At 40.2% G+C, this 22,507-nt stretch overlaps 1 protein-coding gene across 17 annotated transcripts in view; it reads left to right on the forward strand.

Moving 5' to 3' along the window:
* The window catches only part of ESRRG (estrogen related receptor gamma), a 471,624-nt gene that overhangs the window by 297,747 nt on the left and 151,370 nt on the right, over positions 1 to 22,507 (forward strand). For all 17 annotated transcript variants that reach the window (XM_065589437.1, XM_065589438.1, XM_042850200.2 and 14 more), the window contains one exon: positions 16,232 to 16,647. In XM_065589437.1, the coding sequence (XP_065445509.1) occupies positions 16,232 to 16,647 (416 nt within the window). The remainder of the gene's footprint in view (positions 1 to 16,231; positions 16,648 to 22,507) is intronic.

The following is a 22,507-nucleotide window of genomic DNA, read 5'->3' on the forward strand; positions in this document are numbered from 1 at the left end:
GCTTGGAAAGTGATTAATTTGTCAGGGGAACGTCTTGTTACTGTAAATTTGCCGAATGTGTAATAAAATTGCCATAACACAGATGGGAAAATGAAGATCTTTTAAAATGAAATAACTGAGCAGTCTGCCTGCATTTTCACCAGTTAATTTTAACTTTGTTAAATTTCTTCACCATTTTTTTTTTCTGAAGAAAGCAAGCCGGGGAGGGTCTGTGCTGAAGGGGGGGGAAGAGAAGAGGGGTAGAGGCTCTTATAGATGTATAGATGCCCTTACTCTCTCCCTGGATCAGAGGCAACTGATACATTTATCAAATTTCTGCCTGGGCTGATTGATTCAGTTAATGTATATAAATTACACAGGTCATACTCCCCTTTCTAGTAACACAGAAGTTAGAAATAGAAACCTCAAAGGAGACCATAGCAGGCATGTGCTTCTAGTCAGTAAGAGGCACCTGAAGCAGTTCTTCCCTGCCTGTTTTTGCAGGATCACTTTCAGTCAGCATCCAAATAGTATAACACTCTTATTATTCTTTTACAGCAATTGCTTAATGTAAGGGAGTGGAGAAGTTTGATCATGTAGAGGCACTCTGTAAAAAGTGAAAGGCAAAGAATACAATACCTGTCACTGAGTTTCAGAGTGTAACTAGTGAAAATAGCATTAGTGAAGGAACAATGCCTTTTATTCATACTTATTTTACTACCGCCTGTCCATCTGTCCACTGGAATGAGCCACTTATCATGCTTCCGGGTTTTTCTCTTTCAACTTAAAGAATTATGAAAGCAAAATTCCAATTTTTCCTGTCCCTTTATGACAGGTAGACTGAAGATTGTGGTCATTTGGATTAAAAACATATCCATCACCACCAGCCGACAGGTTATTATTATGTCTCCTTTGAATATATAAATTTCATCCACTATGTGTTGGAAGTCTAAGAATGCCAATTTTTATATAAATAATTATCCCACTGGTGATGTACTGCATACTGTTGCCATATTTTTTCACTTTTACAGCATTCTTGGCCTTATCACCCATAACATAAATTGTGTGCTCTCATATTTAATAAAACCCATATGATAACAATCCCTGTATAATGTACAATCAGCCAATCACACATCATCATTTGACTATCGTTATTTGTTTTCCTGTGACAGATATTCCAGTAGATATCCCAGTTTAAATTTGACAGCATGTTTGATACAGGGAAATAAGAGGGTGACCTTATTTATGTGCTCACGCTGACCTCAACACACCACCCGCAGGTAAGTTAGGTTCCGTGAATGGACAGGCAATGTTCTGAGTTACCTGGTTTTACTATCTCAGCTTCCAACTTTGATTGGACGAATTCCTGGAGATTTCATCACGTGACATAATCTTTCATTAAAAATTAATTTTTAATTCCTGGAGACTCCAGGACAATCCTGTAGGGATGGCAACCTTAGATGGGGCATATTTGACTTAATGATGTATATTCTGTCCCGACTCTGAGTGAAATGTGGATTGGTGGTCGCTAGATGTACCATGTACCATAAAACATAAGGCCTGCTCCTGCAAGCCTGCTCCATGATGCACACTTTTTTTTTCTTAAAGATACCAGTTGTGTATGTCTAACATATCAAAACTGCAATTGAATCCCAGTTGGCTTCAGTGGAAGTTTGGGGTATAAAAGACATGCATTTATATATATAGACCTTATACGATTGAAATAATGTTACAAAAATACAAGGGGGGGAGGGAGAGCTCAGTGGTTTGAGTATTGGCCTGCTAAACCCAGGGTTGTGAGTTCAATCCTTGAGGGGGCCACTTGGGGCAAAAATCAGTACTTGTTCCTCCTAGTGAAGGCAGGAGGCTGGCCCCAATGACCTTTCAAGGTCCCTTCCAGTTCTATGAGATAGGTATATCTCCATATTTTTTTAACTGGAATATATGGTTTACAGTATAAGATAAATGTTGCCAGCCTAATCTTGCATCCTTTTCTCAGGCAAGTTCTCCAGTTGAACTCAGTCAAGATCTTGCCTGAGTGATAATTAAGCAGATTCAGGCACATATTACCGTAATTAACAATGTACCTATGTGGTCATGTTAAAATTGCAAGTATTTAGCATCAACAGTAATCCTGCCCTGAAGGCAATAAATAGAATAGCAAGATGCTTCACTTCCTTGGATAAATATTTTCCAAAGGTACCAAATTTCCTTCCTTTTTTAAAAACACTAAAAGCCATATCAGTAATTCATAAAGAAGCTTATCCTGTAAACTCGCTTGCTATATTCACGCAGACTGTGTAGAAGTGAAATCCATTTATGCCAGTTCCTTCCTGACCTTTGCTGCTAATATCCAGAGGCAAAACTCCAGCATATAAACCCAATGGCATAAATAGCTTTGAATTACACATAGTAGTATGTGAACAATGTGTAACTGTGAAAAGCCAAAGATTGGGGGGGGGGGGGGGATTTTTATTTGTTTTAGGAATTATAATCATGCTTATTAAAATAAAAGCTAGGATAGATAGATTTTTCTTCCATCATTTCTATCTGATATACATTATACAATGTATCTTAATGTGTGAGGATATAGTCTTCAAGATCATATACAAGTCTTTTTTTGCCCCCTTAATTTTCAGAATGTACCGGGATCAAAATAGGTAAACAAGCAGTGAGGCCACTTTTCTTACAGGTTTCATTAGCGATTTGCAAATGTTAGGACCTTACAGCGTAGGCGTTTTGTTCTATGTTAACGACTAAGGCTCTGATTCTGCAACCATTTATGCGCACCAGATGTGGGTGGACTATTGCACCCACACTGAGTCCCTTTGAATTGGGTGGGGCCCGGCACAGTTGCAGTAGTCTGCCAGCACATTGAGCCTTGCAATATCAAGGCCTTAGTCCCATTGAATTCACTTGCTGGGTTAGGTAGTTCCTCAGCGGGTGTAAAACGTCCTAGCTCCATTTAAGCCAACGGAGCTAGGACAATTTACAACAGTTAGGAATCAACCCCTGTACATCCAAGCTTTTGGTCCATGACTGGTGGCAAAAGTTTTGTCCTGCTTGAAACAAACTCCATGCTGATTTTGTTCACTTTTTCTATTAAGGGGGAAAAAACGTTTATTTTAATGCTCCATATATTTTACTTTTAATCACGTAAGAGTCCAGCAGTAAAATCAGAGGAGACCTCTTCAGATTTCATTTACTTGTTTTATAATGTGCATCTCCTTTCACAGATGTTCCAGTGTAGCTGTACATTTGTGGTCTTTCCTTCTGTTAGGAATTCTTTTATACATTCAGGTTTCATATAGTGCATAATTCATCTTCAATCTACATGTTGCAACATATTCCCTTTCTATTTATATGTATTTTTTTGTATTGCCTCCCTCTTCTCTTTTTATTGCAAATCCTTTTTAAAAAATACAAAAAACCTTGGGCTATTCACAGCTACACATTGCTCACACATTACTCTGTGTGTTGGCTAAAGCTGTTTGTGCCACAGGCTTTATTTTTGGGAAGTCGGCAGACAAAGAAATAAGATTACTTTTTGTCAACTGAAATATATACGTTTCAACATTGAGGGGAAAGATATTTTATTTATTCTATAACTCCTTACTATGAGTGGCATGAAAATAAGCCCCCCTTTTTCAAACCCTATGTTTAAAAGTGACAAGTGCCCTATTCCTATGAGTTCAAGACACAGAGCCTCAATCTCCCATTGAAATAAATGAGGAAAATCTCTGGGTGGAATCCGGGCCCCATTGAAGTCAATGGAAAAATTCCCGTTGATCTCAATAGGACAAGGATTTTATCCTCATTGATATCCATGGGAGCGCAGGGGGAAATCCAAGCCCTGTAAGCCATTAATTCATATAAGACTGTCTGTGAGCTATGAGGGCTAGAGGTGACTCAATTTCTGAACCTTCATAACTGCAATGAAGGCCCACTCCTGTAGTTCTTATGGAGGCAAAATTCCCATAAAAGAGTTGGATTTATGCTGCCCCAATATGACAGGGCACAACTAGAGAGTATCAGAAATGTATGCATTTGGGAGAATTTGCCCCAGTAACAGTTTTAACCACCTTTCAGCTTTTGTTTGGTATCTTGGGTGTATTTGCATCTTATAATTTGAAAGAAGTATTTTCCCCTTCTAAAATATTATACCTCACTCTACTCAGTTTCCTAAAAAAAAAAAAAAAATACAATTTCAGGCTTTCTGTATGAGACCATGACAAAGTGATTTTATAGCCAGTACTGAAAGTGACTAAACTTGACAACAATTGTATTTCATGACAACCTTTGCTTTCATGTCCCCAGCCTGCTTTCCTATCATCAGGGTGTTTTTTTTCCTTTCTTCCCTCCCTCCCCCCTCCCCCCGAACCCTCAAATGTGAGCTATTCTATATCTCCGCATTGGCTGGAAACAAATCCCTTTACCAGAAGTGCATTTTAATGGAGAGCATGCTTCAGTTAAGTCACCAGAACCTTAACTGTATAATATTCAATTTCTTACCAACCCAGAACCAAAGCTTTTCATTGAGAGCCATGTTCATAAGGGTAGTGGAAGAATTACTATTACAGAACTAAACCAGATTAGGGGGGAATGTGAATTAGATTTGGTAACAGATGGTGCTGTGGAAATTAAAGGTGCTTTGCGAATGGAAGCGACAGCAGCTTGCCTCTTTTTCTCTCTGTCTCTTTTTCATGCACTTGATAGACGGGTATAAATCACAACAATCCCGTCTTGACAGCCAATTTCGAGAATTTGATCTGGTTAAAGACATGGCTTTCCTGCTCCACTCACCGAAACCAGCTTCTATTTTATTTTTATACAGCACCTTGTCATATTTAGGAAAATGGAATCACCTGCCTCCCTTTAATGAAATTTTCTGTAATTACAGTTTTAGCTCTTTAGAGTTAATTACTTTTCCATTCAGCCTGAGTTCTCAGACTGTCTCACTGTTTTTTTCCCTCCCCCCACCCCACTCTCATTCATATTGCTTTAATTTTTGTAAAGATGCATTGTTAGAAATTGTTGTCAGATCCATTATAATTAAATCATAATTATCAAAATCATTATTGTGTAGGGAAAAAGCAATGCAAACAATTGTTGAAGTTATTGCATCTTTTTTGACAGTGGGGAGAAGCCTTTCTGGAAACACTCTCGTGTTCAGGATTTTTTTGGTTTGTTTATTAAACTAGATCCAAGAAGCACATGGAGAGCTAGATAACAAATGCTTTTCTTGTAAGTGAAAGCCACGCAAATTGATGTGGACACAGTGGCAAAATGAGGACAGACACATTCATGGAATTAAGCGCAGGTTGCAACTGATATTAAACTAGTGGAGGGGCATGACCCACCCATCACCCATACTCTCCAGGCATTTAATTGGTTTCAGTGCAGGGGTTACAGGGCTGCTTACTATATAACCCGTAACACAAGGTAGGCTCTCCTCAGCCTACCCCCCAGGACTCCTCTTTCTTTGAGTCCTAGAACCCTCCCCACCATGAGGGGGACAGAGGGTATAGCAGGGTGGGGATCTCAACCCGTTAAGACCACAAGGTCTCACCCCATCACAGAAGCCGAAGGCCCATCACTAAAATCCCAGGTCTTTTACTGCTGGGAACAGTTCGTTTTATTCTCTTAACCACACTGGGAACTGGGTGCAAGTGGCAATGAATAAACAATAGCACACCCCAATATCTCAGTTAGGTACTAAGTGCATTCCTACTTAACCCACCGAAACTTGAAGGTGGTGCAAGGCAGGCAAAAAACTCCCTGTTCCTCTGCCAATGGGCCCATGGAGAAAAAAATCCTTCCAGACCACCTAAACAAGCGAACCACTAGACCCGCCGCATCTGTCAGTCTGGGTTCACATTGCTAGTTTGATTGGATAGGGTGGTGCTGGTGGAATGGAGCCAAAAGAGGATCCATATGGCTGTTGTGCTGGGCTAAATACTGGGCGCTGGGAAATCCTGGCCCATTAGCACCCCTCTCCAACAGCTGGCCAATGGGTACCAGAGTCCCAAGGAAGGAGATACCTACTATCCCTTGGATAAAGTTTCCCTCCCTTGCTACTGGGACTGTTCCCCTTTCACTGCTGGCCCCATCAAGTTCCCCCATCCGTTGATGTGGCTGGGGGGGCTTTTATCTGCCTATAGCTATTTCTGCAGCCTCTGATACCACATTTTTCAGAAAACATCAGGATAAAATTCCAGAGCTGCTGTTTGTTTATGTAAACTTGTCCCATATTCTAGGGTCCAGATTTCAAATTCAGGCCTCTGGGTGCTGAATATAATTCACTTTTTGCAGTTAGGGTGGCAAATTTGAAAATGAACAAACAGACTCTATGCTTCGTGACTTGGAGATTCCTCACCGTATGCCAAAGGTCTCCAAAGTGAAAAAGGGGACAAGAAAAGAAAATGGGGGAGAGGGGCAATTTCTGTCAGGAATTGAAGAGAAGATTCTCAGAGCTGGCAACTAACAGTTGGTAGAAATAAAGCTTCCTACTGGCAGTCAAATCAAATGTAGTAACAACTCAGCGACTCCCTGCTGCTAGCTGCCAGCATGGTGTAACACACAGGGACAAACATTCACTTAAACACTGATTGCAGGAAAACGTCATTTTCCAACTCACCAAGTATTTTACACACATACACACTGTGGTGTGTGTGCATGTAGGGAGAGGAGGTGGGCAGGTACTGGGACCAACTGGGTCATTTACTTCATAACTTTTCATTCTAACTCTTTAAGGAACTCAGGATCTGATATCATTCCTATCATGCTCTTTCTAATTGTTCTTCAATAGCACACTGATTTGGGTGAACGAATTATAATTAATCTATAGAAAATCACTGAGGGAATTGGGTAATGAGATAGGCCCGGATGTACATTTGAGCGCGCGCACATACATACACACTCTCTCTCTCTCTCCCTCTCCCTCTCAGAGAGTCAGCAGAAAATCATTGAGACAAATTGTGGAAGCTATGATGACACAAACTTTGTCTGTCTTGAGACTTATGGCCATTTTCTTCTCATCTTCCCCCTTCCTCCCCCCCCCCCCCCCCAGTGACAAATGACAACTAGGTCCCTGTGATCTGTAGTACTGGCTTTCTGACTGGTACAAGTAACTGCTTTTGATGCTAAATCATTTCAAAATAATCCTTCTTTGGAAAGCCTGTTACGTTCAAGAATAAATCTTTGGTTATTTTTGTAGTTTGTGGAGGTTCTTTTCTTGAACTAGACGAATGCAGTGTTGATTTTCTTTTACTATTTCAATTGATTTCTTTTAATTAAAAAGAATTCCCAGAATTAATAGTTAGGAGATGCCTTGTCACTTTAACTTCTCCTGAGGCTGGAAACATCAGGTGAACTCCGCCTGATATCAATAGAGAATAATCTCAGATATTTAGATCACAGAAAACCAGCTGGATTTTTAACCAGCTGGTGTTTCACTCTGTCCTAATGTGTGACATTAAATAAAATAGTTTGCTCATAATTTGACAATAAAATTTAATAAACGTGTTGTTGTTCCCAGTCTTTATACTTACTCTCACAGAATGATTCTTGGCTACCATTCTAGTAGTCATGTTCCAGCCTTCCCACTATACCTCTTTGCAGCATAGACAATCTCTTAATATTAATTTGTACAACTCCTGGCACAACAGGGCCCCAGCTTACAGTAGTGCCTATAGGCCTCAGCTAATGCAATTATAAATAACAAGATATGGGATTTAAAACCAGCAAACAAACAGGGAAGTTAAATGTAAAAACCAGCATTTGAATAATATCACAGTTGTGGCTGTAAATAACAACCATATTCCTATTTTATAGGAACAAAGGAGGAAGGAGAAAATTAAGAACTGAGAATCAACCTTAACTTTTTGCTTGTTCGCTATTGTTGATCTGTGTCGGAACCTTCATACATTTGTGTACATCAGTACACACGCATGCGTTCCCTTATGGATATGAATTTCAGACGCCCTGGAAGGATTTTCATTTAGCTGTCATCCGCTTCTCATGTTGGTTTCTCTTCAGTGTGTTCCTTCCTTTGAGTGCTTGAAAACTGAATTGTCTGAACACAAGAAAACTTTATTGATCCATATTTCTATTTGAAAGACTTAAGATTTGTAGAAGTGGGCGACTTTCTTTTCTGCCGAAAGCTTAGTACAGAGGAGGTCTGTTAGTAGCATAGTAAATCTCAACAGATGAATAAATGTTACAGGCGCATATACAATATTAGACTTCAGTTTGTGACATATAGCTGCAGTTTTTTGCTTACATGTTAGAGGCTTCCTGTGTGTCATAGTGACATACACTGTTGCCCAGTATCTCCAGTGTAAGTTGACCTGCTTCTTATCCAGACACCTGGTGTGTTGGCTCAAAGGTACAAGGTCATTTATTTTTCTTCCCTCTGAACTTTTTGTTCCCAAGAGAGTGCCTGGTGCACAGAACAGTGCTTGTGTGGTGTGATAAAATTTAAATTTTGCTGCCTGCAACTGCTGCACATTTAAACCTTACAAGTAATTTTAGGATTCATGTCATGGTCTTTACGATCTGTGGGCTCAGTATGCTAGAGAGACTGTGCATGTCTAAGGATACATTTAATTAAAGCTGCATTAGCGCATATATACAGACTTGTTAAAACACTTGGTTTATCTCAATAATATTGATTAAATAGCAGTAGTTTGTTTAATCTAAGTGTATTTTTGCTATTATTACATTACTTCAAAGTAATCAGGGTAATAGTAATCATCAGTGAAATATCACGTTAGTTATAAAGTAATGCCATAAGAATTGATTTGAACTTGGCAGGAAAAGAAAGCTCTTGCGCATATAGTGCCAAAGCCTGGTTTAGATTATTAGAACGAGAGTTTTAAGCATAATCTCAGTTTGTATAAACAGTATGTATTTTATAGGCTTATAGGTTACTTTATACTAGATCAGTATCCATTATATCAAGGAACACCTCAGGTAGTTAATTATGCAAAACATCCTGTATGTAATTACACAGTATTATTATGCATTTAGCAGTTTTATTGATTTGCCAGTTGCTCGCCTACAGTATTTAGAGCTATAAGCAAGAGATGCTCACCCTAAATTGAAATAGGTCCAAGGAAATGAGCTAAGGATAAATTACACTAGTATGCATTACTGCATCAGATCTAATCCTTAAGCGCAAAAACTGTCAACAATGATCATTTGCAACACGTTGTGATATCACAGGACCACATGCTTCCCATTAATAAAGTTTATCAACCAGGAAGTGCGGGGAATCAACTTGCAAGAGTGAGGAGCAATTGTGATTGCTTTACATAAATAAAAAATGTAGGGAAAAAAGGTTAAAAATATTCTCCCTAACTTTATAGGGCATAGAATTATTACATTTGAGTCGATAGTTGGGAAAATTTGCAGTTTTTAAAAATAATGCAGTTCTGGTGAAGTTGAGAGTCCTGGGATATTGGCCTTTGAACTGAAAATGAATGATTGTGCATTCTTCTGTGGTGTGGCTTAGTAGGTTACATGCAGATTCATGATACCGGTTGGGAAGCTGGAATTTGGCTGCAGATTCTTGATCTCCAGGTAACATGGGCTGCTGCTTGCAGCAACTTGATGTCTACATATACTGCTTCCACAGCTCCAACAGTCAGCAGTGCTGACATCAGCCCTGGAGAGAGCTGTTTGCTTGCTTCAGCACGCTTTTAGTGATGGAATGATGGAAACTGCTAGAAAAATTTAAAAAGCAGAAGAAACTTAAATTTTAGAGAAGTTGCTCAAAATTTGTAAAACAATGTAGAAAGTCATATCCATCTTTTTGGCGACTAAGTACTCCTCAGTAGGCCATGCGTGGATGTTTGTTAATAAAGGCCTAATGCATAACATGGATGTGTGTGGTGGTGGAGGGGTCAGGATTAGCAATGCTTACTTTGCAATTAATGATCTCATCCATTAGGTTAACCAGGCAGACCTTAAGATATTTCTTATTAAAAGAAGGAATCCTTTCTGTTCCTTCCCCCAACTAAGCCAGTGCACCTTAATGCAATGATGATATGTTAGACCCAGCAGTTGTCAAAGCACCGTATTACTGTGATGCCATAATGACACCCTGTCTCTGTAAAGTAGTCATGTTTTCTAAAATCACACGTTGCACCGTTGATTTCTGACATGACACTTCATTCAGTCGCTTTTCCTTTCTTCGACATCACCATTCTCTGACAATAGCAGCTGGTGCCCATTTTCCTACTAAGTGATTCACATTTTGCCACTTTACTAGAGTGCAATTAGCTGAAGCAGAAAAAAAATGCTCATTGTAAAGTAGTTCAGCTGAAATTGTAACTCAGCTCTGTAACAAGAGCTTGTGAGAGAGTCTCGAGGTGACTTGGGTGTCACTGCAAGAGGCAACATTTTGGTTTCCTTCCACACACATACTTTTTCTCTTCCATTCAAAGGAACAAAATATAGGAAATCTCTGGTGCACGCCTCACTGTTCTCTGTCTATTGATTTTGGTACAGAAAGTGAAACGTTACTAAAAGGCAAACACAGCGTATGAGAGGAAGGCTGGTCTGTGTGGTTAAAGTGTGGCCCTGGAAGAATGGCAAGCTGGGTTCTATTCCTGGCTCTGTTAAAGACTTCATGTGTGATCCTGGGCAAGGCTTTCTTGCCCACTACACGGGGGATACCCCTGCCTCACGGGGGTTTTGTCAGTCGACCACAATTGATGTTTGAGAAGCATGTTGGAAGATAGTGGACGGATGGCATTCTTAAAGTGCCTGTGTATAAGTGTGTATAATAATTCCTATCTCACTGGCTTGTTTATAGAAGTTACAATTAACACAGTACAGTGTGTTACCAAAGAAAATCTCCTTTACAATAGAAAACAACTGTGACATCTCATATACCATTATGTAGAATCTTGGTAAATGTTTGTTTGTTTGTTGGTGACCAGTGCAATTACTGGGACAAAGGGTCGCTCTGCTCTAAGTTACGGCATCACTGCAGCACCGTTGAAGTCAGTGGGGCTGTGCTGGTGTAACTTGGAGCAAAATTTGGCCCATTTTCCAATCCCAGGATGTCATTATTTGTTTATTTTTATTCTTTTACATATGTCAAATAAGGGAAGGATGGAGAAAACAATATTCTAACCAAATAGCCTAATCCTGCCGTCTTGGTTGTGGAAAAGCACCCGTTGACTTGAATGGTGGGAGAGTTTCCTCCGCTAAGACTAATTGGGCCCAATTATTTTATACGTTCCACTAGGACATTGATACTGATTTAACCAGTGTCAGCATTGTCAATATCATTAGCAGTGTAGCAGGTAGATAGCAATATAAATGTAATGCCACTAACACCTTCATTAGTGATATTTAGAAAATTCCTGGCCTTGTAGAAAAATGTGGCATGCAAAATATCTAACATTGTTTTATTTAAAATGCTATTTTAAGTGGTTTTAAGTGCATTTGCTAGCATTCCCTCTCTCTAACTTTCTACCAAAAGCATTGGGCCAAATAGCTAAACTTTGCTCAGATGAAGGATTTTTGCATCTTGGCATTATAGCAGACGTGAAGGGATGTAACTTAAGATGTAGTATTAAAAGTTTGAAGTGGCCTGACTGTTTTCCTAAGAATCTGTTCTCCCTTGGATGGGACTATTGTTAGAGCAAACTGAAGTTGCTGTCTTTGTGGGCACTGAATGGATTGTGAACCCAAAGTCAGCAATGTCGCCAGTTTTGTTCATGAGTAGCTGAGAGAGGTTTTAGAAAGCACATGTGGGTATACCCTGTACGGGAGATTTTGGCAAACCAGTAAAGTGCTTGAAACCACTATTGCTTATTGCTAAAAGCAGCCAACTCAGAAAGAACACCAGGTAACATATCCCACCTCCAGTGGAGCTATCATTCATTTGACTTAAAATAATAAAGAAAAAACAACCCCACCAAGACTTTAAAATAAATATTGTACACTTTCATATGAAACATGTTATTTCCATTCATACAACTTAACTAAATTTAGGTTTTTATTAATCCAATGTGACCTAAAAAAATTCTGCATTAACAGCACAATCTGGAATTGGGCTTATTCTCTTTGAATGCAGATAAAGCCATCATCTTGAAAATAGCTCTTTCTGACAAAAAGGTGTTCTTTTGAAATAAAGTCTTATTCACTACATTCCTCTTAGAGTTAATGTGAATTTTAGTGCCTCTAATTTTAGATTGAAGTGAAGTCTAGAATAAAACCCACGAGCTGACAATTGAATTTATAGATAGTTGTGAATATTTCAGGCTTGAATAATAGAGCTGTAGACTTTCAGAGACATAGAGGAATAGAGAATTAAGCTCCAACTGTAGTTTTAGAATATAATGCAGTTGTGTCTAGGAAGTCTTCAGTGTAATGAGCTAAGTAGTAATTAGGAGGCAACATTCTTACTGAGATCTGGTTTGGGCATTATTCCAAATGTTTAGTGAGATGACTTGATGATGGCCCAACCTGTCAAAGGTGTAGATCAGCGGTTTTCAAACTTTTTTTCTGGTGACCCAGGTGAAGAAAATTGTTGATGCCCATGACCCAGCGGAGCTGGGGATGAGGGGTTTGGGATGTGGTAGGGGCTCAGGGCTGGGGCAGAGGGTTGGGGGTGCAGGGATGAGGGCTGTGGGGGTGAGAGCTGCGGGGTGGGGCCAGGAATGAGGGGTTCAGGATGTGGAAGGGGGCTCTGGGCTCGGGCAGAGGGTTGGGGTGCGGAAGGATGTCAGGGCTCTGGGCTGGGGCCAGGGATGAGGGGTTTGGGATACAGGAAGGGGATCTAGGTTTGGGGGGGCTCAGGGCTGGGGCAGGAGATTGGGGTGCAGGGTTGGGGCACGGGCTTACCTCAGGCGGCTCCCGGTCAGCGGCGCAGCGGGGGTGCTAAGGCAGGCTTCCTGCCTCTCCTGGCACCACGGACCACACTGCGCCCCGGAAGCAGCCTGCAGCTTGCAGCGGGACTTGTCCTGCTCCTAGATGGAGGCACACAAACAGCTCTGCATGGTTTTCGCCTGTAGGCACCGCCCCCTCCAGCTCTCACTAGCCGGGAGCCAGTGCTCGGGGCAGGGGCAGTGCACAGAGTGCCGTGCCCTCCCTTCCCCCGTCTAGGAGCCGGACCTGCTGCTGGCTGCTGCCGGGGCGCAGCACGGTGTCAGAACAGGTAGGGACTAGCCTGTCTTAGCCGGGCAGCACCACCAGTGGGACTTTTAACAGCCCAGTCGGAGGTACTGACCAGAGCCATCGCGACCCAGTGCCTTACATTCCGCGACTCAGTACTGGGTCGTGACCCGCAGTTTGAAAACCACCGATGTAGACGGCTCTTGAGTCTCTTCCATTTGAAAGTGGTGCAGTAATGGAGAAATAAAATCAGCAGGAAACACGTGCCTGTTGTCCATGCACTGCCAATGTCACAGATATACATATATCCTTTCTTTGGTTTGCTTCTTCGGGGAGTTGAGCAACTTTTCATCCACTGAAAGCTACTATTTTCCTATCTCCTTGCAGTGGTTAGTTTGAACTGTACTTCTGTACTCCTGTGCACCAATCCAGTTTTCACTACTGAAACTGCAGCCAAGAGCAGATAAACCTTGATTAGTACTAGAAACTGCCAGTTCAAAAACCAGCATAGTAGCTGTTAACCTATACCGCATTGGAGATCAGATCTTGAGCTTGTGAAGAGGAGAGATAATATTTTGGTTCTGACAGTATACTAGGAGAAACCCATTTTTTCACCAGCTAAGACATGCATTTGGACAACTAATTAGTTGTTGACTTAATATTAAGTAATCAAATAATGATTCTGGGAATGGGAAGGTGACATCAGAGTTTGTACTCTAATAAATTATTCCCTAAACTAGAGCAAATTCACCAGTAGGAATCTTGCAGAGAGAAGAATGTGCCACCAGCAGAGACTAGAGAATATATAGTTGTGCTCCTATGGTTGTAACAGTGATTATTTTATGCATGGAATCGCAACAAAAGGAAGGCTAAAGAAAGGCCAGGCACTTGTATTCAAGAAAAGGACCTCTAGTTGGTAGATTGTGAAAGAGTTAATTGATATTTTTTATCATAGCTGTATAAAATTCAGTGTCACAGAACGAGAGAGAGAGAGAGAGAGAGAGAGACCATGTTTTAGTACCCTAATAACTTCTAACTCTAGTCTAAGATCATAATGTATGTGAGAGCGGTCCAGTAATTATAAGGTAATAAGTGGAGTGGTGGTGTAAGTGCTCTAAATTAAAAGGAATTTGCAGAGCTGCTGTAAGTCAGTGCCGACCCGCTTTCTTTCAAACGTTGACTTGAGAAAAGTGCTTAGCCCAGAGTGCAAGTAGAGAGACAAGAGAGAGCTATCTATTAATTACAACACTCATTAACAGTGACGGGTACAAGGCAGCAGATGCAGAAGGAAAGGCATGCACTAGTGCAGGGTGGCAAGGGGATTCTCCGCCTCCCCCTTACCCCCACTAGTTCTTGAGAAAAGGACAACACAAGCAGGTGGTCCAAAGCAATAAGGTATTTTTAAGGATTTAACCTTCCCATTTCCTTGGTTTATGTGCTGACACAGAATGGTTTTGCTCCCTCCCCATCCCAAATAAAAATAGTGTTTAGGTGTAGTGAGTGAAGTTTCCAATCATCAGTCTGTTGTTTGTTTCATATTCACATGCAATTTGTTTTTGATATTCTTTTTGGTAAAATTCACCCCAATAACCAAGGCCCTATGACCACCTAAATCCCACTTTGAATATAGGGTAAATCTTACTCTAAGTGGACATTTCTAGGGAGGGGCCAAATTCTGATCTTGATTACTGTGGTGTAAGAATAAACTTAAATCTAGTTGCTGAATTTCATTCTGATTTACACCAATGAATTTGGCTGCAGAGCTTAAAGCTGCATATGAATTTTATTATGGCACATAAATGTGAGCAAGAGAAGAGCTGTAACATCTCAAAACTGATGTGAAATTATTTTAAGTCTGCCAAATTGCCTGCTGCAAACGCAACTACACTTGATTTTAATGTGGTTGTTTCCAAAACAATAGTGTATAACCACATGTGTGTGGGCTTATATAGTGGTTGCATTCAACTGAGAAAAAGTCATCAGAGACTTGTTCGTTTGTGAACTGGGAGTGACAAAGGCTTTGCCCAGCATGCCATTTGCCACTGTGGCTTAGTAATCACAGTAACAGACAGCGAAGGTAATATCTGATCATAACCTTTCTAAATATTATGCTATCCTCCAACCCCCTTCCTCCTGCCAAAAAAGGACAGTTAGCTTTACATACGGGAAAGAAAAGGAAAGAGGGTGTGTTTTTTTTCTTGAGAGAAAGCTAATTTGTCAGATCAAGTGTCTTGTGTCTCTGCTTCACATGCTCAATTCTGAAAACAAGAATTAAGAAATAGGGCAATCAAAGATCTCACCCTTTGAAAGATAAAACTTTTATCCATTTCCTCCTTTTTTTTTGTTAACCCAGAAAGTAAAATGTAAAATGTCAGCTCCTCTAGAACCGTAGATATATGGGGTGCTGGCATAGTTATTACTGGTTAGTCTGAGGATAATGGCTAGAAAGTAATTGCAGCCAGAGATGATGAATCATCCCACTTAGATTTTGTGAAACTAGTGTCCAACCTTAATTATTTGTTAGAATCCTGAGATGATATTACTTCATTACTAAATAGCTATACCTAATAAAGAAATTTTAATAATAAAAAGTAATTGGGAGACTTATTCTTCAATTCCATGGTCAGATCAATAGATGATGCAGTTATGCTTTATTGAAAAGTGCTGACAAACAGTAATTACTGAGCACAACATTTATCACTTCAAACTCAGAAATGTTTGATTCTGTCGATAGTGGAATTTATGCAAGGAAAAATGCAGTGGGGGAGGGGAAAATGAAATAAATTCTAATAATCAAATGGGTTTCTGAATTCCTGACTCACTGGATGACAAGTTCAAAATTTAGAGAGTTGGTTTGAAATCGACACGCAGTCTAGCAGAAAGAACGGGGAGAAAAAAGGGTTTGGTCTCTTTAAAGTTTTTGTTTACTGCCTGTCTGAGGCTTTGATAAAGCTCTGTCATGCCCTTATGCTGATTACCTTCATGTAGAACAAGAGGTATTGACTAATGAATGAATGATGTGCGGTCCCTAGCCCTTGCAGAGCAATCTTAAAGAGCGCTGTCTTTAATACACAGATTCTTCTCTCTCCCTCCCTCCCTCCCTCCCTCTCCCACAATGCAGGCTTCTCTGCAGAATGTCAAGCAAAGATCGACACATTGATTCCAGCTGTTCGTCATATATCAAGACGGAACCATCAAGCCCCGCCTCTTTGACGGACAGCATCAACCACCATAGCCCTGGTGGCTCTTCAGACGCCAGCGGGAGCTACAGTTCAACCATGAATGGACATCAGAATGGGCTGGACTCACCACCCCTCTACCCTTCCGCTGCAGGGCTTGGGGGCAATGGGCCCGTCAGGAAACGATATGATGACTGCTCTAGCACCATTGCTGAAGATTCACAGACCAAGTGTGAATATATGCTGAACTCGATGCCCAAAAGACTGTGTTTGGTGTGTGGTGACATTGCGTCAGGGTACCACTATGGGGTGGCTTCATGTGAGGCCTGCAAAGCTTTCTTCAAGAGGACAATTCAAGGTTAGTGCTGATCACCGCTTCTCTCTTGTCCAAAGTAAAACTTTACAGCCCTGTCTAACTCCTGTTCCTTCTCCCTCCCATAAATTGTTTCTTTATATTTACAGTATCTGGTCCTACAGATTTTACTCATGCAAAACTCCTTTGTTCTTCAGTGGGAGTTTTGTCTGAGTAAGGACTGTAATTCTGGGCCTACAATCGTTTCTCTTTTTACTGTCAAAGGTAGGCAAATCTATCTGGCACCCTACGCATTTTCAGATTTTTTTTTTTTTTCCATAAGAGATCCCCATGGACACTGATAAATAATTGCTGTTAAGAAAACTGGTTGTTTTCTGAAGGTTGCCATGGCTACCTCTTGAGTGGGCCTCCTTCAACATACCCTTGTTGTGCATAAGCATCGTGTGGCACATCTTGCTTTGAGCTGTAGCACTGCAGCACTTAAATTGTTAGAGAAATCCAGTTTATTTTTTTTAAAACTATAATCCACTTAAAGACAAAACCAAATGTAATGCTATAGTGTTTTGTGTGCTTCAGTGGATTAGTCACTGGCCTTTCACCTCTAAGATACTACTCCAGCCTTAACCAGATTCACCAAATATCTGTCAGATTACATCCTAAGTGAAGTAAGTTAGCAGGCTTTGGTCTCTGCCTAATAGCCCACATAACAAACTTGTTCCTGATGCTCATTACATATTTTGGCATAAGTAAGTATGAATGGGACAATTTGCATGTCCATTGTTCTATCTGTGGAACCAATGGAGTCCAAATAACCTTCTGTCCTCCTTTAGATATCATCGTCTCAAGCAGAATTGCAGGTGCTTTGTTTAGAGAATGTGAAGCCATGCCTGGTCTGTAGTTATTATACAGGAACTTAGTGTCACATTGAATTAAGGTCAGGCTTGGGTGCCTAAAATTAGGCACCTAAAATCCCATATTTGGACACCTAAATAAAAGGTGCTTGATTGTCAGATGTGCTGAATGCTCAGTGAAGGCAATAGGAGTTGGTGGAGAGAGGCGGAGGCTCAGTACCTTTGAAAGTAAGGCCACTTTTCCTGAAGAGCTTAAATTTGGATTTAATTACCCAACTCCGGGCATTTACATTTGAAAATTTTCGCTGAAGTGTCTCAAATATGTAACTAATTATTTAATATAAAATTGAGGGACAGATAATATATGTTGTTTCGATTTAACCATTCCCAGAGGGTGGTTCTTGAGCCCTTTAGGAGCCTTGAGAATCCCCCTTTTGTTTGTCTAATTCCCCTTTTGCCTCTCCCCTCTTCCCCCCAAGACTTTGCATTATTGCAAACATACAATCCCTCTCACTGAGGAGTGCCAGATGCTGCTGCTTCTGAAGCCTTCTGGAGGTCAGGTGTCTTTTGCAGAACAATGCAAGACACTGCGTTCCCTGATGTGGCTGAGTGGTGGCTTCCACTTGTGTCTCAAGTGCCTGCTTGTGAGCAAAGAACACTGATGTGGATCAGCAACATTGGGCTCTCAGGCAAAACTCCTGTTGAAATCAATGAGACATTTTCACACTAGAGAATCAACTGGAAGTTTTTTTTGGATGAGGAGTACTGGATTGGACGTATAACAGGACATTGTATTCCTGTTATCTAGCTAGATACCAGACAATGATTAAGAATATGTTACTGGAAGTTTAACATCCCTAGAGTAAACACCTACACCTCTACCTCGATATAACGCTGTCCTCGGGAGCCAAAAAATCAAATCTTACCACGTTATAGGTGAAACCGCATTATATCGAACTTGCTTTGAGCCACCGGAGTGCACAGCCCCCCCACCCCCCCGGAGCACTGCTTTACTGCGTTATATTCCAATTCGTGTTATATCGGGTCGTGTTATATCGGGGTAGAGGTGTATATTATTGCATACTTGTTCAACCTTCAGTAAATATATCCCTGATTCAGGAAAGCACTTAAGCATGTGATTAAAGTTCAATTAAAGTCAATGGAACTTAAGCATATGCTTAAAGTTAACACGTGCTTAAGTGCTTTACTGCACTGGGGCCTATGTTAGTATAAGACTGTCATTGGATGTTAATGAAATAGCCACTGTTTGGTCCAAATTCCAAAGAGAAACACTGGATTGCAGTTGTCATGGGTCTGATTTTCAGAAAGTTGAGGCCCAAGTTCCCTAAACTTTGCAGGCACTTTGGGCAGTTATCATACATGTGGTTAGATCCATTTGTTCATTAAATAACCAGCTTGAGTGCACAGTTTATGGCAAGTGCACATGTAGAAAGTGCATGCTGACCTCAGGCCTCGGCTTCGTAATAATCAAACCTTTTGAGTGAAATAATTTCCTTTGACCTTCAAGAATGTTATCAGCAAAGCTCAACAGTTTATACAATGGAGGAGCAGATATTCTGTAGATGTTAAACTTCAATTAACATGGCTTTAATAAAGAACTGCTATTTGATTACCATGCAATAACTATCCTACAAAACAGATATACAATTATTTTAGATTTATCGTCATTAATAAAAAACGCCACTAAAATCTTTAACTCAGTCAAGTCTTGACTTCAGTTTTACACCACACCATAGACAGCAAGGTGCTGGGTCCTGAAGCATAAGTCACAGATGTCGTTCTCCAAATTAGCTCTCTGGACCTGTCCACCTAGCTCGAGTTATAACTGGCAGCTGTGCAAAAGCTTTCAGCAGGGATACAGCACTAGCTGCATCAGCACATATCACTGCACAGTAATATAAAGACAAAAAATGCAATGGTGTAAATAAAGGCATTGAATGGCACAGTAATAAAGGAATTCAAAGTAGGGCTAGAAAGGTGCCACCTTCTATGACAAGGCGGCGCCTTCATTCAAGTTATTGACTAAAGGTCCAAGCCAACAAAGTGATGAGTGCTTCCAAATCCCGTTTAAGATAATGGAAGTTGAGCACTACAGTGGGTCAACCCCCTAGCACATTATAGGTGAACTTAAGTAACTAAGGCAAAGGTACTCTTTATAATTCTAGGGGCAAATTTTACCTTTGAACATGTATGACTGGCTCTCTTGATTTCTTTGGCAGTCGTTTGATACAAAGGGCAGAATTTGTCCCTAATATTCCCAAAGGCAATTTTTCACTGTATAATTTCACTTTGTGGTTCACATCACACTTCGCCGCCTCCTCCATCTGTTTAAAAAAATTAGTTGATAATTGAATAAGCATAAATAAGAAAATAAATATGCACAAAGAGGAACATAAATAGAGAATAGAAAACAGGGGTGCTTAAAGAACCAACTACTAGGACTGAGTATATAAAAATTGCTTATCTCAAATGAAAGAATTGCTCCTTTCAAATGTTAATATTTCAATTCTGATGGGAAATTAATCATAGATTTCAGTGAAAAAAAAACCATGTTTCACTTATCAAACCTTTCCAAGTTATCATTCATAAACTATTAAATTAGCTCAGGCTGCAAAGCACAATGCCGCTCCTCATTGACATCACTGACAACACTCCCATTGACTACAATGGAAGCAAGGCTGAGCTTGATAAAGTTAGGTTGAAGGTGAGCATTATGCTCACTTACAGCCTGATCCACTTTCCATTTTCCATTGCCTTTAGTGGAGCTGGATCAGCCCTAAGTAGGGGAATTTCACTTTAATATGAATTGTTAAAGGACAGTTTCACGAGTAACAAAAGTGACAGCTCCTTGCTTTCAGACAATAACGGTTTGCTCAAAATTTATTTTTCAGTTTGAAACATTCCATACTTGTCCTCAGTCTGAGCTAATTTTGTTCTTAAATTTGAGGAAACTGCAATTAGTCTTTTTTGTGTGTGTGCGCTTTATAAGATTGGGGGGGGGGAATCTATCCTGAGTCCCTTTTTGAGTTTTTCAGGCAAATAATCCAAAACCAGCTGAATTTTGAAAAAATGTGTGGAAATAATTCTTGATGAGAGGTAGCAACTGTTTCTGGAAAATATTTTAAACTAAATAATTATGTGATTGATTGAAAAACCACAGTTGAATATACACAATGTCCATCTGCTTATAGCCTGAGTAGAATTAAATGAAGTTCTGCACACACATACACCCCCCATCTGACATCACATAAAGGAAGGGAGAACTGGATGTTCTCTCTGTTCAGCCGAGCACTTACAGGGTTGCTGCTCTTAGGTTGCTTCTTGGATAATTTACACGAGGGGTGACTGCAAATGTCTCAGAAATACATACACGCAGCCAAATCCACCGCCAAATTGGCTTAACATCAGGGACACTAGAAAATAGCAAGTGTTAGACTAGTCACAGGTCCATTGATTTTTTTTTTAGGGTCTCTATGCAGTTTTTGATGCATTCTGTGGTATCTTGAAAACACACCTTTCATTAAAATAAATAAATAAAGGGGCACATTTTCAGCCTTCAGGTAGCTGCATAGGCCTTGTGCTGGGCCCCTGACAGTGTTGCACGCCCTGTATATTTTGTAATTAACATTTAGCATCAAAGAGATCAAAAACCCATTTAACAAGACAAAAATTTGAATAGAAATTACTCCATATGCCAAATGTTGCCAAATTATTCTTGGTGTCGGAACATTAAATTTAAATTTCCTGACTCCTATTTGTTGTACTACTTCAAATTACACATTGTTGCATTTAATAATATATAGTTGCTCTGCCATCTCTTTGGGTGAAACTTTTATTAAGTTACATGCACAAAGGTCCTGTTGGTTTCAATAGGAACCGGATGGGGTCCATGGGCTTTGAAAGGTTCAAGTGTTTTCCTTTTTTCTCTAAATTGATTAACACCCCACCCCCATCTCCTAGGTGATTGTCATCTTCAACCTAGCATGAAAATACAACAAAAAAATACACAACTGTTGAGGCAGCAGCCTGGTGGGAAGATCTGTGGTGTAAAATTAATCATTGACCAAAGGGAAAATGCTACAAAAGTGTAAATATTTTGGAATCACAATTGTCATATTTCCAGATTCTAGGGTATTTTTAAAATTTATTTTTCATTAAAGGTGTTGGATGGACAGCACTGGAGACTGCAGTCTTCTATTAATGCATAGATAGGTAAAACATAGCTATTGAGTCCCTATTGTCTTTTAATCTCTATCTCATTTATGAGCCTTAACCCTGTTCAATCCTTGTCCACCTAAGGCAGCTAAGAAGCATTCCAATGTGGTCATCATCATTGCCTTGTGGACACGTTTCCATTAGGAACTGGACTGAGACTTCCTTCTCATTTCACGTTGATTATTGACGACCTTTCAGCTCCACAGTTCTGCAGTAGTAGTATAGTATAGTTCCTAAAGTACATGTCAAACCTTGTTCAAACTATAAGCCAGACACCTTGGGTTGACCTCTTTAGTTATTCAAAGTTGTTTTTACTTTGTTAACGATCAGGTTTTTCAACCCTCTTTTGAATGCCATGTTTACACATTGCTGAGCCAATTTGATCTGCAAATCTATGAACGCTTTACAGTAAACTTTTTTTTTTAATCAGCGAGGTAATCAGGAAAGATACAGCTACTTATGTAAATTCAGATATGGTGACATTTAAAATGGGTGACATAAAGTTTGGTTCTGGGTAGCATGTGACCAAAGTGGCTTCCAAAGGTTAATGTACACACTGCTCAGGTGACTCCATCTGTAATGTCCACATAACGTTTTCTTGAGGAAATGAAAACAAATTAAATAAGACTTCATTGTTTTCCAGTATCTTAATCAGGATTGTGATTTTTATTAAATGGTAGAGGTGAGCGCTAGGAATCTTGGTGCTTACTTTTGAGCATCACCGAGCCATGGATCTTGGCTTTAGTGCAAAATGGCAGCCCGCCAGTGAACCTAACACTGTTACCTGAATCCAGCATTACCTGATTAATTCATTCACC

This window comes from Chrysemys picta, chromosome 3 (assembly GCF_011386835.1).
Source record: "Chrysemys picta bellii isolate R12L10 chromosome 3, ASM1138683v2, whole genome shotgun sequence".
Taxonomy (NCBI): Eukaryota; Metazoa; Chordata; order Testudines; family Emydidae; genus Chrysemys; species Chrysemys picta.